Consider the following 17,089-nt stretch of genomic DNA (forward strand, 5'->3'; position numbering starts at 1 on the left):
AAGCGACAACAGAAACCGAATGTCAACAAAAGGCACGCCATTGTCTGGAGCGTCGTCAGCATGTCTGTGATGTGGGTAGCACAGACTGACACATGAAGGCGGAAGGAAGGCATACCTTTTTTTTTTCCAAACGTGTCGATCTTGCTTCGGTTCATGACAGACCTGGGACCTTCCGCTCAATAAGGTTGGTGACCACTTTTTTTTTTTTTTTTTTCATGTAATCCTGTCTCGTTGTTCAAATGAATCTTTCCCCGAAATTCTGTTCCGTTCATACATTTATGAGGGGATAAAAATACAAAATCAAAAAGGGGATCAAATGTGTTTTGCTTGCTCTTTATACTGCATTGTAATAATACAAAAGTACAATTAACAGCCAGTTGCAACGTGTATACTGGCTAGTTGAGGGTGTAGTCTGCCTGTGGTATATCTCAATATACTTACCTTCAAAACACACCTTTTCTGATCTGCTTTTAACCTGTGATTAGTGTTCTGTGTCTTACAACCTGCTCAGTGACCAAGTGGTTAGAGTGTCCGCCCTGAGGTCGGTAGGTTGTGAGTTCAAACCATGAATTGATTTACGTGGACCCCGACTTAAACAAGTTGAAAAACATATTGGGGTGTTACCATTTAGTGGTCAATTGTACGGAATATGTACTGTACTGTGCAATCTACTAATAAAAGTTTCAATCAATCAAAAACCCCGGCCGAGTCATACCAAAGACTATAAAAATGGGAGCCATTACCATACTTGCCAACCCTCCCGATTTTCCCGGGAGACTCCCGAATTTCAGTGCCCCTCCCGAAAATCTCCCTGGGCAACCATTCTCCCGAATTTCTCCCGATTTCCACCCGGACAACAATATTGGGGGCGTGCCTTAAAGGCACTGCCTTTAGCGTCCTCTCTCACCTGAAAAGGAGACTATTATATATGTCTCCGTTATCCATAGGTTTATCTATAACCCAAAAAGTAGGCAGGCACGGAGCTATTTCTCAGCCTGTGTTTATTCCAGTTAATACACTGACACACAACATCCGGATTCCCATCATGCATTGCTTCAAAACTACGGCAAGTAGTAATGTCCAAAAACATAACAGAGACGAAGCAGAAGAACGAAGAAGAGACATGGCGACGACGAGTAAGAAGAAGTACGCTTGCAAGTTCTAAAATGATTGGAAAAAATAATTTCAGTTCATCCAGGACAGCTGGAAGGGGAAGTGGTATGCTGCCTGCACCTTTTGTACGGTACATCACACTTCTCCATTGAACACTGTGGCCAAACGGATATACTCATTCATGAACGGATTATTTATATATATATATATATATATATATATATATATATATACACACACATATACACTACCGTTCAAAAGTTTGGGGTCACCCAAACAATTTTGTGGAATAGCCTTCATTTCTAAGAACAAGAATAGACTGTCGAGTTTCAGATGAAAGTTCTCTTTTTCTGGCCATTTTGAGCGTTTAATTGACCCCACAAATGTGATGCTCCAGAAACTCAATCTGCTCAAAGGAAGGTCAGTTTTGTAGCTTCTGTAATGAGCTAAAGTGTTTTCAGGTGTGTGAACATGATTGCACAAGGGTTTTCTCATCATCAATTAGCCTTCTGAGCCAATGAGCAAACACATTGTACCATTAGAACACTGGAGTGATAGTTGCTGGAAATGGACCTATGTAGATATTGCACCAAAAAGCAGACATTTGCAGCTAGAATAGTCATTTGCCACATTAGCAATGTATAGAGTGTATTTCTTTCAAGTTAAGACTAGTTTAAAGTTATCTTCATTGAAAAGTACAGTGATTTTCCTTCAAAAATAAGGACATTTCAATGTGACCCCAAACTTTTGAACGCTAGTGTATATATATAAGAAATACTTGAAAATATATACACCCCCCGCTACCCCCAAAACCACCCCCATGCCCCCCCCCCACATCTCCCAAATTCGGAGGTCTCAAGGTTGGCAAGTATGGCCATTACCTCTCTGCTTGGCACTCAGCATCAAGGGTTGGAATTGGGGGTTGAATCACCAAAAATGATAAATGAGGGCCACCGCTGCTGCTCACTGCTCCCCTCGCCTCCCAGGGGGTGATCAAGGGTGGTGGGTCAAAATGCAGGGAATAATTTCGCCACAGCCAGTGTGTGTGTGACTATCATTGGTACTTTAACTTAACTTATTATGTATTACTACGTACTACTTTTATTAAATTTTATCCTGTAAAGCGTCTTTGAGCACCCTGAAAAGCGCTACACCAAATAAAATGTATTATTATTATTATTAATATCAACTTCAAGAAGAGAAACGTATCTTCAGTTGTGTTGGCTTTATTAGGACATCTTGACACCGGCCATGTGCGGCTCTTTAACACGCTACTCTTTGTTCCAACTGCCATCTAGTGCCTTGCAATTGTAACTGCATGCAAGGTCCACCATGTACTGTAACATCTGCCCACAAGTCAAGGTCCACTATGTACTGTAACATCTGTCCACAAGGCAGGTAGGGTATGGGTATGGTGTGCTCCAGACCCCTGTGGGTCGTGGCACTGAACATGTGATCATCCCTTCAAAGGTTACCTGGTAAACATGTCGTTGTTGAGTAGGCGTGTAACAATATTCAACTCTTACTGCTCCTTTATGCTGAGCAGCGGTTCCACCAGTTTATTGTGGACATGCATCAGACCTGTAACACACACACACACATTATATTCCACCCGTTTATTGTGGACATGCATCAGACCTGTAACACACACACACACACACATTATATTCCACCCGTTTATTGTGGACATGCATCAGACCTGTAGCACACACACACACACACATTATATTCCACCCGTTTATTGTGGACATGCATCAGACCTGTAACACACTCACACACACACACACACACACACACACACACATTATATTCCACCAGTTTATTGTGGACATGCATCAGACCTGTAACACACACACACACACACACACACATTATATTCCACCAGTTTATTGTGGACATGCATCAGACCTGTAACACACACACACACACATTATATCAGGGGGGAACTCAAATGTTATTTGTGTTTTCTATATAGCACCAAGTCATCTAAGAACACCTTTCATACAGGACTAGGGATGTATATTGGTAGTATTTCATTGATACCGATATTCTTTATCAAATCGCTACTCTTATCAGCCCTATATGTAATTGGTGTAAATAAAGATGTGGGAAAATTCCCTTTTTATGACCATTTGTGACCAAGAGGTTGTACGCCACCAACATCATGTAACATTTCATGTCTAAAAGAACTTAAAGGCCTACTGAAAGCCACTACTAGCGACCACGCAGTCTGATAGTTTATATACCAATGATGAAATCTTAACATTGCAACACATGCCAATACGGCCGGGTTAACTTATAAAGTGACATTTTAAATTTCCCGCGAAATATCCTGCTGAAAACATCTCGGTATGATGACGTTTGCGCGTGACGTCACGGATAGTAGCGGACATTTTGGGCCAGCATTGTGGCCAGCTATTAAGTCGTCTGTTTTCATCGCAAAATTCCACAGTATTCTGGACATCTGTGTTGGTGAATCTTTTGCAATTTGTTTAATGAACAATGGAGACAGCAAAGAAGAAAGCTGTAGGTGGGAAGCGGTGTATTAGCGGCCGGCTGCGGCAACACAAACACGTAGCCGGTGTTTCATTGTTTACATTCCCAAAAGATGACAGTCAAGCTTTACCATTGGCCTGTGGAGAACTGGGACAACAGAGACTCTTACCAGGAGGACTTTGAGACGCGCTACCGTGAGTACGCAGCTGCGGCTTCCAAACATTTGATCGCTTGCCCGTACGCGCGTGCCGCTATGTGCATGTCACGTACGTAACTTTGGGGAAATATATGTGCTGTATGAACTTTGCGGAGGTGAACGGTACTTTGGGCTGTGGGATTGAGTGTGTTGTGCGGGTGTTTGAGTTGTATCGGCGGGTTATATGGACGGGAGGGGGAGGTGTTTGTTATGTGGCATATTAAATATAAGCCTGGTTGTGTTGTGGCTAATATAGTATGAAATAAATGAAATAAGTTTATTTCGGCCATATAATCAACCCTCAACCAATAACCATTTTGTGTGACAGTACAGTACAAATTATGAATATATAACAATCATACACATTTACACACAAAAAGAAAAGAAAAGAAAAAGCATGACCGAAAAAGGAATAGGCTGAAGCCAAGGCTTGTATTTGCCTATCCTATACCTTCACTGAAAATAATAATAGTATATATATGTCTTGTGTTTATTTACTGTTTTAGTCATTCCCAGCTGAATATCAGGTCCCACCCGCCTCTCACAGCATCTTCCCTATCTGAATCGCTTCCACTGCCCTCTAGTCCTTCACTCTCACTTTCCTCATCCACGAATCTTTCATCCTCGCTCAAATTAATGGGTAAATCGTCGCTTTCTCGGTCCGACTCGCTCTCGCTGCTGGTGGCCATGATTGTAAACAATGTGCAGATGTGAGGAGCTCTACAACCTGTGACGTCACGCTACTTCCGGTACAGGCAAAGCTTTTTTATCAGCGACCAAAAGTTGCCAACTTTATCGTCGATGTTCTCTACTAAATCCTTTCAGCAAAAATATGGCAATATCGCAAAATGATCAAGTATGACACATAGAATGGACCTGCTATCCCCGTTTAAATAAGAAAATCTCATTTCAGTAGGCCTTTAAAGCCGCATTTAGAAGTCGATGGAAAAACTGGAGCCTTTAAATATGTGTACGCTTAATTATCCGATTAGTCGACTAACCGTTAAGATATAATCACTAACTATCAAACTAATCACTAGTTGCAGCCCGAATCTGCAATCGCGTAACTATAATTACCGCATTTTTCGGAGTATAAGTCGCACCGGCCGAAAATGCATAATAAAGAAGGAAAAAAACATATAAGTTGCACTGGAGTATAAGTCGCATTTTTGGGGGAAATGTATTTGATAAAAGCCAACAGCAAGAATAGACATTTGAAAGGCAATTTAAAATGTCTAAAGAATAGTGAACAACAGGCTGAATAAGTGTACGTTATATGAGGCATAAATAACCAACTGGTATGTTAACGTAACATATTATGGTAAGAGTCATTCAAATAACTATAACATATAGAACATGCTATACGTTTACCAAACAATCTGTCACTCCTAATCGCTAAATCCCATGAAATCTTATACGTCTAGTCTCTTACGTGAATGAGATCAATATTATTATTTGATATTTTACGCTAATGTAGCAGGAAATCAACTGCAAACATCACGCTCACAGCAGCATGACACTCGTTATGTCAGTCAAGTGCGTTACTTGGCGATGCACCAGTGACGTCTTTTTTAAAACTATTTTTCTGATGGCTTATCTATTTGCCGCCGAACCTTTCAAATCAAGCCTAAATCTGCACGGGTGCAAGTAAACAAACATTAGCCTGATAAGACTTTGCATAAAACCCAGAAGTGCCTCCAGGTCACGTGACTGAAACCCACCTATAACGTTTGTCAATATTATGACACCCTTCTAGACATGAAATAACACCTTTAAAATATTTTAATCCAATGTAGAATTGTCTCCTGAGGCTGAGCCAATCAGTGGCCTTGATATTAAACACTGCGCTCTGGTTGGTTTGGTGCCCTCTAGTGGCCAATACTACTATTTTTGCTCTATTTAGCCATTTTTATGCTTGAAAATGCTTAATTTAGGCCCAAAAATTGCTTTAAAAACAAAATGCTGCGATGTGGTGACGCCGCAATATTTGAAGCGCAAAGTAACAAGTTAATCTACAAAACCCCAAAAGCAGTGAAGTTGTCAGGTTGTGTAAATGGTAAATAAAAAGAGAATACAACAAATCCTTTTCAACTTATATTCAATTGAATAGACTGCAAAGACAAGATATTTCATGTTCACACTGAGAAACTTTGTTAGTTTTTGCAAATATTAGCTCATTTGGAATTTGATGCCTGCGGCGTGTTTAAAAAAAGCTGGCACAAGTGGCAAAAAAGACTGAGCAAGTTGAGAAACGCTCATCAAAGACTTAATTGGAACATCCCACAGGTGTGCAGGCTAATTGGGAACAGGTGGGTGCCATGATTGGGTATAAAAGCAGCTTCCATGAAATGCTCAGTCATTCACAAACAAGGACGGGGCGAGGGTCACCACTTTGTCAACAAATGCCTGAGCAAATTGTTTAAGAACAACATTTCTCAACAAGGAATTTAGGGATTTTAACCATCTACGCTCCGTAATATCATCAAAAGGTTCAGAGAATCTGGAGAAATCACTGCATGTAAGCCATGATATTACACACCTTAGATCCCTTTAGGCGCTACTGCATCAAAAAGCGACATCGGTGTGTAAAGGATATCACCACATGGGCTCAGGAACACTTCAGAAAACCACTGTCAGTAACTACAGTTGGCCGCTACATCTGTAAGTGCAAGTTAAAACTCTACTATGCAAAGCCAAAGCCATTTATCAACAACACCCAGAAACGCTTCGCTGGGCCCGAGCTCATCTAAGATGGACTGATGCAAAGTGGAAAAGTGTTCTGTGGTCTGACGAGTCCACATTTCAAATTGTTTTTGGAAACTGTGGACGTGGTGTCCTCCGGACCAAAGAGGAAAAGAACCATCTGGATTGTTATAGGCGCAAAGTGTAAAAGGCAGCATGTGTGATGGTATGGGGGTGTATTAGTGCCCAAGACATGGGTAACTTACACATCTGTGAAGGCACCATTAATGCTGAAAGGTACGTACAGCTTTTGGAGCAACATATGTTGCCATCCAAGCAACGTTATTATGGACGCCCCTGCTTATTTCAGCAAGACAATGCCAAGTCAGGTGTTACAACAGCGTGGCTTCATAGTAAAAGAGTGCGGGTACTAGACTGGCCTGCCTGTAGTCCAGACATTGAAAATGTGTGAAGGCTAAAATATGAGAAGGGAGACTGTTGAACAACTTAAGCTGTACATCAAGCAAGAATGGGAAATAATTCCACTTCAAAAATGTGTCTCCTCAGTTCCCAAACCTTTACTGAGTGTTGTTAAAAGGAAAGGCCATGTAACACACTGGTAAAAATGCCTTTTTTGCAATGTGTTGCTGCCATTAAATTCTAACTTCATGATTATTTGCAAAGTTTGTCAGTGTGAACATTAAATATCTTGTCTTTGCAGTCTATTCAATTGAATATAAGTTGAAAAGGATTTGTTGTATTCTCTTTTTATTTACCATTTACACAACCTGACAACTTCACTGCTTTTGGGTTTTGTACATGTTCCATCAAGAGCGCACATAGCAAGTGGTGAAATAAATGCAATCCAGGTAGTGAATGGTGTCCGTAGTCGTACCTTTGAAGTATTTGACAGTTTTCACCCGTAGCTCCAGTGTTGCATCTTCATCACAAACAAATATGGTGTGCGGATGCTGCTGGAAGGCGGAGACTGTCCACATGTGGTTTACACCTTCTTCTATGGCCTTGTAGAGAGCAAACGCTTTGTGTGCGCCGGTGATGAGAATCAAGACCTGGGAATAGGAACACAGTCTGGTCTGTATATGTTGTGTCATTATTCATGACGTCACATGGACGAAGATAAGACCTTCTGGAGGAAAGTTCTGTGGTCAGATGGAACAAAAAGTGAGCTGTTTGGCCACAATACCCAGCAATATGTTTGGAGGAGAAAAGGTGAGGCCTTTAATCCCAGGACCACCATTCCTACTGTCAAGCATGGTGGTGGTAGTATTATGCTCTGGGCCTGTTTTGCTGCCAATGGAACTGCTGCTTTAAATAGGACAATGAAAAAGGAGGTTTAGCTCCAAATTGTTCAGGACAAGCTAAAATCATCAGCCCGGAGGTTGGGCGCAGTTGGGTGTTCCAACAGGACAACGACCCCAAACACACCTCAAAAGTGGTAAAGGAATGGTTAAATCAGGCTAGATTGACGGTTTTAGAATGGCCTTCCCAAAGTCCTGACTTAAACGTGTGGACAATGCTGAACAAACAAGTCCATGTCAGAAAACCAACACATTTAGCTGAACCACACCAATTTTGTCAAGAGGAGTGGTCAAAAATTCAAGCAGAGGCTTGGCTGCTTTTTTTTTTAACAATCTGAAATGGTAAATAAATAGCTAATAATTGAGTCAAAAGATTTAGGGTCATCCAAATCCTCCAAATATGAGTGATATTGTTATAATAAGCGCTAACGCAGATGGCCCATTTTAGCGGCACATTGATAGCAGTGAGCTAATGCTAGCTTATGCTCCTTTTTTTTTTAACCCTTCGTGAGGATTGCGATTGAATCTTCATCCAAGCCCCACTATGTGAGCGTGCCGTCGGTCGACCTCCCAGCGAGAGTGGAAATTGTACAGTAAATGTTTGTTTTATTATGGTTAGCTTGTATGTTTAGCACCTAGCAATGCTGCAAACGCTATAGCGTCACAATAAAGCTGCATCCGTTTAGCACTCGGCTTCTAAAACGTATTGCTCATCCTCTTTGTGTTCAGGCTCAAAAATATAAGGTTCTGTATCATAATTTTTCCCAAAGTTGGGTGTTCCAACAGGACAATGACCCCAAACACACGTCAAAAGTGGTAAAATAATGGCTAAGTCAGGCTAGAATGAAGGTTTTAGAATGGCCTTCCCAAAGTCCTGACTTAAACGTGTGGACAATGCTGAAGAAACAAGTCCATGTCAGAAAACCAACACCTTTAGCTGAACCACACCAATTTTGTCAAGAGGAGTGGTCAAAAATTCAAGCAGAGGCTTGGCTGTTTTTTTTTTTAACAATCTGAAATGGTAAATAAATAGCTAATAATTGAGTCAAAAGATTTAGGGTCATCCAAATCCTCCAAATATGAGTGATATTGTTATAATAAGCGCTAACGCAGATGGCCCATTTTAGCGGCACATTGATAGCAGTGAGCTAATGCTAGCTTATGCTCCTTTTTTTTTAACCCTTCGTGAGGATTGCGATTGAATCTTCATCCAAGCCCCACCATGTGAGCGTGCCGTCGGTCGACATCCCAGCGAGAGTGGAAATTGTACAGTAAATGTTTGTTTTATTATGGTTAGCTTGTATGTTTAGCACCTAGCAATGCTGCGAACGCTATAGCGTCACAATAAAGCTGCATCCGTTTAGCACTCGGCTTCTAAAACGTATTGCTCATCCTCTTTGTGTTCAGGCTCAAAAATATAAGGTTCTGTATCATAATATTTCCCAAAGTTGGGTGTTCCAACAGGGCAATGACCCCAAATACACGTCAAAAGTGGTAAAGGAATGGCTAAATCAGGCTAGAATGGCCTTCCCAAAGTCCTGACTTAAATGTGTGGACAATGCTGAAGAAACAAGTCCATGTCAGAAAACCAACAAATTTAGCTGAACTGCACCAATTTTGTCAAGAGGAGTGGTCAAAAATTCAAGCAGAGGCTTGGCTGTTTTTTTTTTTAACAACCTTAATTGGTAAATAAATAGCTAACAATTGAGTCAAAAGATCGAGGGTCCTCCAAATCCTCCAAATATGAGTGATATTGTTATTATAAGCGCTAACGCAGATGGCCCATTTTAGCGGCACATTGATAGCAGTGAGCTAAGGCTAGCTTACACTGCTATTGTTGAAACTTGCTAGAGTAAATTGTAGATTATAATTCATGCATCTCACCTGCTAGTAGACACATGTCGCCATGGACCAAGAGACAGGTTTACTTTGGCATCACCCGAGATGGCGAAAAAAACCACAAAAAGACGGCGAGCGGCGGCTACTTTTTTTCCCACCCTTTATGAGGATTGCGATTGAATCTTCATCCAAGCCCCACTATGTGAGCGTGCCGTCGGTCGACATCCCAGAGAAAGTGGAAATTGTACAGTAAATGTTTGTTTTATTATGGTTAGCTTGTATGTTTAGCACCTAGCAATGCTGCGAACGCTATAGCGTCACAATAAAGCTGCATCCGTTTAGCACTCGGCTTCTAAAACGTATTGCTCATCCTCTTTGTGTTCAGGCTCAAAAATATAAGGTTCTGGATCATCATTTTTCCCAAAGTTGGGTGTTCCAACAGGACAAAGACCCCAAACACACGTCAAAAGTGGTAAAATAATGGCTAAGTCAGGCTAGAATGAAGGTTTTAGAATGGCCTTCCCAAAGTCCTGACTTAAACGTGTGGACAATGCTGAAGAAACAAGTCCATGTCAGAAAACCAACACATTTAGCTGAACCACACCAATTTTGTCAAGAGGAGTGGTCAAAATTTCAAGCAGAAGCTTGGCTGTTTTTTTGTACAAATCTGAAATGGTAAATAAATAGCTAATAATTGAGTCAAAAGATTTAGGGTCATCCAAATCCTCCAAAAATGAGTGATATTGTTATAATAAGCGCTAACGCAGATGGCCCATTTTAGTGGCACATTGATAGCAGTGAGCTAATGCTAGCTTACGCTCCTTTTTTTTAACCCTTCGTGAGGATTGCGATTGAATCTTCATCCAAGCCCCACTATGTGAGCGTGCCGTCGGTCGGCCTCCCAGCGAGAGTGGAAATTGTACAGTAAATGTTTGTTTTATTATGGTTAGCTTGTATGTTTAGCACCTAGCAATGCTGTGAACGCTATAGCATCACAATAAAGCTGCATCCGTTTAGCACTCGGCTTCTAAAACGTATTGCTCATCCTCTTTGTGTTCAGGCTCAAAAATAGAAGGTTCTGGATCATAATAATGAAGGTTTTAGAATGGCCTTCCCAAAGTCTTGACTTAAAGGTGTGGACAATGCTGAAGAAACAAGTCCATGTCAGAAAAGCAACACGTTTAGCTGAACTGCAGCAATTTAGTGGTCAAGTGGTCAAGCAGAAGCTTGTGGATGGCTACCAAAAGCGCCTTATTGCAGGTCAACTTGCCAAGGGACATGTAAGCAAATATTAACATTGCTGTATGTATACTTTTGACCCTCACATTTTCAGTAGACCCATAATAAATTCATAAAAGAAGCAAACTTCATGAATGTGTTTTGTGTCTGACCTCCTTGGCATCCATGACGGTCCCGACTCCAACGGTGAGAGCCATGGTAGGGACCTTGGCGAGGTCGTTGCCAAAGAAGCGAGCGTTGGCCACAATGGTGTCCTTGGCCAGGGTCTTCACTCTGGTTCTGGAGACGAGGCTGGATCCTGGCTCATTAAATGCAATGTGGCCATCAGGTCCAATGCCTAGGCAGAGAACAGAGTAGTAACGAGGGCTGCACATAAAAAAGGGGGGAAAAGATCTCCTTTCTAAACAATTGTCATTTTTCTTCATTGACTGTTTGCACGGCGACTACACCCCGCATAACACATACACCTCTTAACACACAAGCTGTTTGGTTATTTCATTTCTCTTTGCTATTTGGGCTTATTGGACCCTAATTAGAATAAAAACTAAGGATCATCTTTTGATATGATGTACTTAGTCCATAAGTACACAAACGTGTACTTCATATTTAGTAACATGCTAATTCTTATTTTTACACTTTTTTGTTTCCAAATTCCATTGTATGTTATACTCTTCTGACACCACCAGATGGCAGTATAAGTGTCCACATAAGTGGCCATAAGACCCCAATTCAGTAGTGTACATCATTTTGGAAATAAGAGCTAAAAGGTGCTGTCCACGCATGTGGCCACTAAGCCTTTAGAGGTTAAATTAAACGCACACACGTTGGCTTTGCATGTCAGCCAATGGCGGCGATCATTTAGTCCAGGAAGGTGGAACTGGTTTCCACTGAGGGCCACATGGCAGCCATGGCTGCCATCAGAGGGGCCGCTTGTAACAGTCAATGTATGAATTTGCCTCTGGATTTCATTATTAATTATATCAATTGTTTGAAATTTTACAGTAAAAACTTCACTTTCACAACATTTTACTGTAAAATAGTGTTTTTTTGGTTTTTTTTACAATATTTGGCATTTGTTTACATTGTGACGCCGGTGAACTATTGTATCCTCCTACGGTGTGTAGTTAAGCATGTTTAGATAGTCCTCATCCTCCAGTGATAATAATAATTGTAAGAAACTCACTTTATTTGTCGCCATGGAGACCAGGATTAGTGATTTAGAAGTAGCTAAAACACTGAGGATGGATGTTAGCCGCATGTCTTAAAGCAGCTCTTCCTGAGGGTGTTTCAGTGTTATAACTTCACCTTTATCTTTACTTTTTACACCAAAATGCATCCATTCTCCCTTTTCTGTCTACACACTGTGTCTGCTTGTAAGTACGCTGTGTGTGTGCGCTGCCAAACATGCTCCTCTGCTCCTAAAACCAGCAATGTCATGACGTGACGACGACACGCCCGTTAAAAAAAAATATGGGGAACCGGTACTTTTCAAACAGAGTATAGTACCGTTTTTGATCCATTAGTACTGAGATGCTATACTAGTACCGGTATACCGTACAACCCTACAAGTTATTACTAAAAGAGAAGATGTTCACTATCTTATTTAATGCTGTGTTATTTCAGTGCTCTAATAAAAATGTTTGAGCGCAATAACAAATATATGTTGAATGTATCATAAGAGCTGTTTGTTATAATAACAAATAAGATAAAAAATATATACGTATACATGAATAAGAAAGATAAAAAATATAAATGTATACGTAAATAAGAAAGATACAAGATATATATGTATACGTCAATAAGAAAGATATAAAATATATATGTATACATAAATAAGAAATAAACAATATATATGTATACATCAATAAGAAAGATAAAAAATATATATGAATACATGAATAAGAAAGATAAAAAATATATATGTATACATCAATAAGAAAGATTAAAAATATATATATACATCAATAATAAAGATAAAATATATATGTATATGTCAATAAGAAAGATAAAAAATATATATGTATACATCAATAAGAAAGATAAAATATATATGTATATGTCAATAAGAAAGATAAGAAATATACATGTATACATGAATAAGAAAGATAAAAAATATATATGTATACGTGAATAAAATAAAAAATATATATGTATACATGAATAAGAAAGATAAAAAATATATATGTATACATCAATAAAAAAGATAAAAAATATATATGTATACGTCAATAAGAAAGATAAAAAATATATATGTATACATCAATAAAAAAGATAAAAAATATATATGTATACGTCAATAAGAAAGATAAAAAATATATATGTATACGTCAATAAGAAAGATAAAAAATATATATGTATACATCAATAAGAAAGATAAAAAATATATATATACATCAATAATAAAGATAAAATATATATGTATATGTCAATAAGAAAGATAAGAAATATATATGTATACATGAATAAGAAAGATAAAAAATATATATGTATACGTGAATAAAATAAAAAATATATATGTATACATCAATAAAAAAGATAAAAAATATATATTTATACGTCAATAAGAAAGATAAACAATATATATGTATACGTCAATAAGAAAGATAAACAATATATATGTATTCGTCAATAAGAAAGATAAACAATATATATGTATACGTCAATAAGAAAGATACAAAATATATATGTATACGTGAATAAGAAAGATAAAAAATATATAAGTATACGTGAATAAGATACAAAATATATATGTATACGTCAATAAGAAAGATAAAAAATATATATGTATACATAAATAAGAAAGATAAAAAATATATATGTATACATCAATAAGAAAGATAAAAAATATATATATACATCAATAATAAAGATAAAATATATATGTATATGTCAATAAGAAAGATAAAAAATATATATGTATACATCAATAAGAAAGATAAAATATATATGTATATGTCAACAAGAAAGATAAAAAATATATATGTATACATGAATAAGAAAGATAAAAAATATATATGTATACATCAATAAAAAAGATAAAAAATATATATGTATACGTCAATAAGAAAGATAAAAAATATATATGTATACATAAATAAGAAAGATAAACAATATATATGAATACATGAATAAGGAAGATAAAAAATATGTATGTATACATCAATAAGAAAGATAAAAAATATATATATACATCAATAATAAAGATAAAATATACATGTATATGTCAATAAGAAAGATAAAAAATATATATGTATACATCAATAAGAAAGATAAAATATATATGTATATGTCAATAAGAAAGATAAGAAATATATATGTATACATGAATAAGAAAGATAAAAAATATATATGTATACGTGAATAAAATAAAAAATATATATGTATACATGAATAAGAAAGATAAAAAATATATATGTATACATCAATAAAAAAGATAAAAAATATATATGTATACGTCAATAAGAAAGATAAAAAATATATATGTATACATCAATAAAAAAGATAAAAAATATATATGTATACGTCAATAAGAAAGATAAAAAATATATATGTATACGTCAATAAGAAAGATAAACAATATATATGTATACATGAATAAGAAAGATAAAAAATATATAAGTATACGTGAATAAGATACAAAATATATATGTATACGTCAATAAGAAAGATAAAAAATATATACGTATACATGAATAAGAAAGATAAAAAATATATAAGTATATGTGAATAAGATAAAAAATATATATGTATACGTCAATAAGAAAGATAAAAAATATATAAGTATACGTGAATAAGATACAAAATATATATGTATACGTGAATAAGAAAGATAAACAATATATAAGTATACGTGAATAAGATACAAAATATATATGTATAGGTGAATAAGAAAAGTCTGACCTCCAACAAACAACTGTATCCCTCCAGCTTCTGCAATCTTCTGCTCGAAGGCCTGACACTCTGCTACCAGGTCCTCTGCATTCCCATTCAGGATGTGAGCGTTGGCGGGGTCGATGTCAATGTGCTTGAAGAAGTTGTTCCACATGTAGGAGTGGTAGCTCTCGGGGTGAGCACGAGGTAGACCTGAAGGAGGAGAGCGCCAGGCGTTACAAGGTCAAGCAATGTTAGACCCTGTTCACATAACTCCTTAAACCAATCATCATTTAGCCTAAACCTTGTATCAGCCACACTAAACCAGCGTTTAAGGTCCCCCTCCTTACATTTTTTTTTTTTTTTTACACAGGTAAGTGCGCTGTCTCTTAGCTCGATATGGATCTGTATGCAAATGAACCAAAACATGGATTCCAAACTGAGATAGGTAGCAAATATGTAGCAAGGATGTGTGCTGAGCCCCCTTCTCTTCACCCTGCTGACCCACGACTGCACGCCGAAGCACAGCACCAACCTCTTCGTCAAGTTTGCGGACGACACAACTGTGGTAGGTCTCATCCACAATAACGATGAGACCGGCTTACAGAGACGAGGTGAGCCAACTGGCCACATGGTGCGGTGACAACAATCTCTCTCTCAATGTAGAGAAAACAAGGGAGATTGTTGTGGACTTCAGGAGAGCGCACACCCAGCACCCTCCTCTGACCATCAACGGTGCGGTGGTGGAGAGAGTGAGCAGCACCAAATACCTGGGTGTGCACATCACAGATGACCTCTCCTGGAAAACCAACACTGCATCACTGGCCAAGAGGGCTCAACAGCGCCTCTACTTCCTCCGCAAACTGCGAAGAGCAAAAGCCTCAGCCTCCATCATGCACTCCTTCTACCGGGGCGTCATTGAGAGCATCCTGACCAGCTGCATAACTGTGTGGTACGGAGGCTGCACGGCGTCCTGCCGCAGGACGCTGCAGCGCACAGTTAGGGCAGCTGAGAAGATCGTCGGTGCCCCCCTCCCCTCCCTCCAGGACATTTACAACACACGCCTGTCACGCAAAGCACTCCGCGTGGCAGGCGACATCACACACCCCTCACACGGCTTCTTCAGACTGCTGCCATCCAGCAGACGACTGAGAAGCCTCCGAGCTCGAAGCTGTAGGCTGAGAGACAGCTTCATCCATCAGGCTGTCAGGAAGCTGAACTCTCTCCCGGCCCCCCCCCCCCTTCTCACTCTGCCCTGCAATCTGATCTGAACTGTGAACTGAGACACTACACCCCACCCCCCCCCCCACTCACCCACACACACACACACACACACACACACCCACACACACACACACACACACACACACACACACACACACACACACACACACACACACACACACACACACACACACACCACACACACACACACACACACACACACACACACACCATCTATCACTTAGCCACTTTACTCCGGACTCAAAATGCTGCTAACTGTTTTAACTGTTTACACTGTTTACATTGCACTTTGCACTCCCATCTGAATACTTGAATACTTACGTTGCAATACTGTATATACAATAGATAGATATTATAGATATTCTGGTAATATCTTCTTCCCCCTGTATATTTTTCCCCCCCCTCATGCGACTGTTTAAATTGTTGTCTTTTTTATTCTTCTTTTACACTTTATATTTATAGACACCGTGGATGTGAGAGGAACGTAATTTCGTCCACCTGTATGTCCTGTCCCACATCAAACTTAAGAGAGTCAATCACTTCACCATAAAAGTAGGTGACAGTGTCATCACCAGGAAAGGATGAGGTCACCTACCTAGGTTCCATTCTAGAGGCTAACCTTTCCTGTGATAAAATGGCAACCAAGGTAATCAAAAAGGTTAACCAACGAACGAGATTTCTCTACAGAATTTCCTCTCTGGTCAACAAAAGCACCTTGAGGATTCTGGCGGGAACTCTCGTTCAAACCCTTTTTCCATTACGCATGCACCTCCTGGTACCCTAGCAACCTCCAAAACCCTCAAATCTAAACTCCAAACATCTCAGAACAAGCTAGTCAGGTTACTTCTAGACCTCCACCCCAGATCCCACCTCACTCCTACCCACTTCTCTAAAGTGGGCTGGCTCAAGGTGGAGGACAGAGTTAAACAACTTGCACTGAGCCTAGTCTATAAAATCCGCTACACCTCCCTGATACCGAAGTACATGTCAAACTACTTCCTTAACGTAAATGACCGCCATAACCACAACACCAGGGGAAGCTCCGCTAACCACGTTAAACCCAGATTCCGAACTAACAAAGGTCTTAAAC

General features: G+C 38.9%; 1 protein-coding gene across 1 annotated transcript; it reads right to left on the reverse strand.

Annotated features, from left to right (window-relative positions):
- Positions 1-2,308: 2,308 nt before the first annotated feature.
- Positions 2,309-14,995, reverse strand: LOC133645522 (glucosamine-6-phosphate isomerase 2-like; the record flags this gene model as incomplete). Its single annotated transcript, XM_062040360.1, has 4 exons — positions 2,309-2,694; positions 7,383-7,557; positions 11,037-11,221; positions 14,785-14,995. Coding segments are annotated over 4 exons (630 nt in total), but the record flags the coding sequence as incomplete, so codon positions are not given.
- Positions 14,996-17,089: the final 2,094 nt, after the last annotated feature.

This window comes from Entelurus aequoreus, unplaced genomic scaffold (genome assembly GCF_033978785.1).
Source record: "Entelurus aequoreus isolate RoL-2023_Sb unplaced genomic scaffold, RoL_Eaeq_v1.1 HiC_scaffold_405, whole genome shotgun sequence".
In the NCBI taxonomy this organism is placed as follows: domain Eukaryota; kingdom Metazoa; phylum Chordata; class Actinopteri; order Syngnathiformes; family Syngnathidae; genus Entelurus; species Entelurus aequoreus.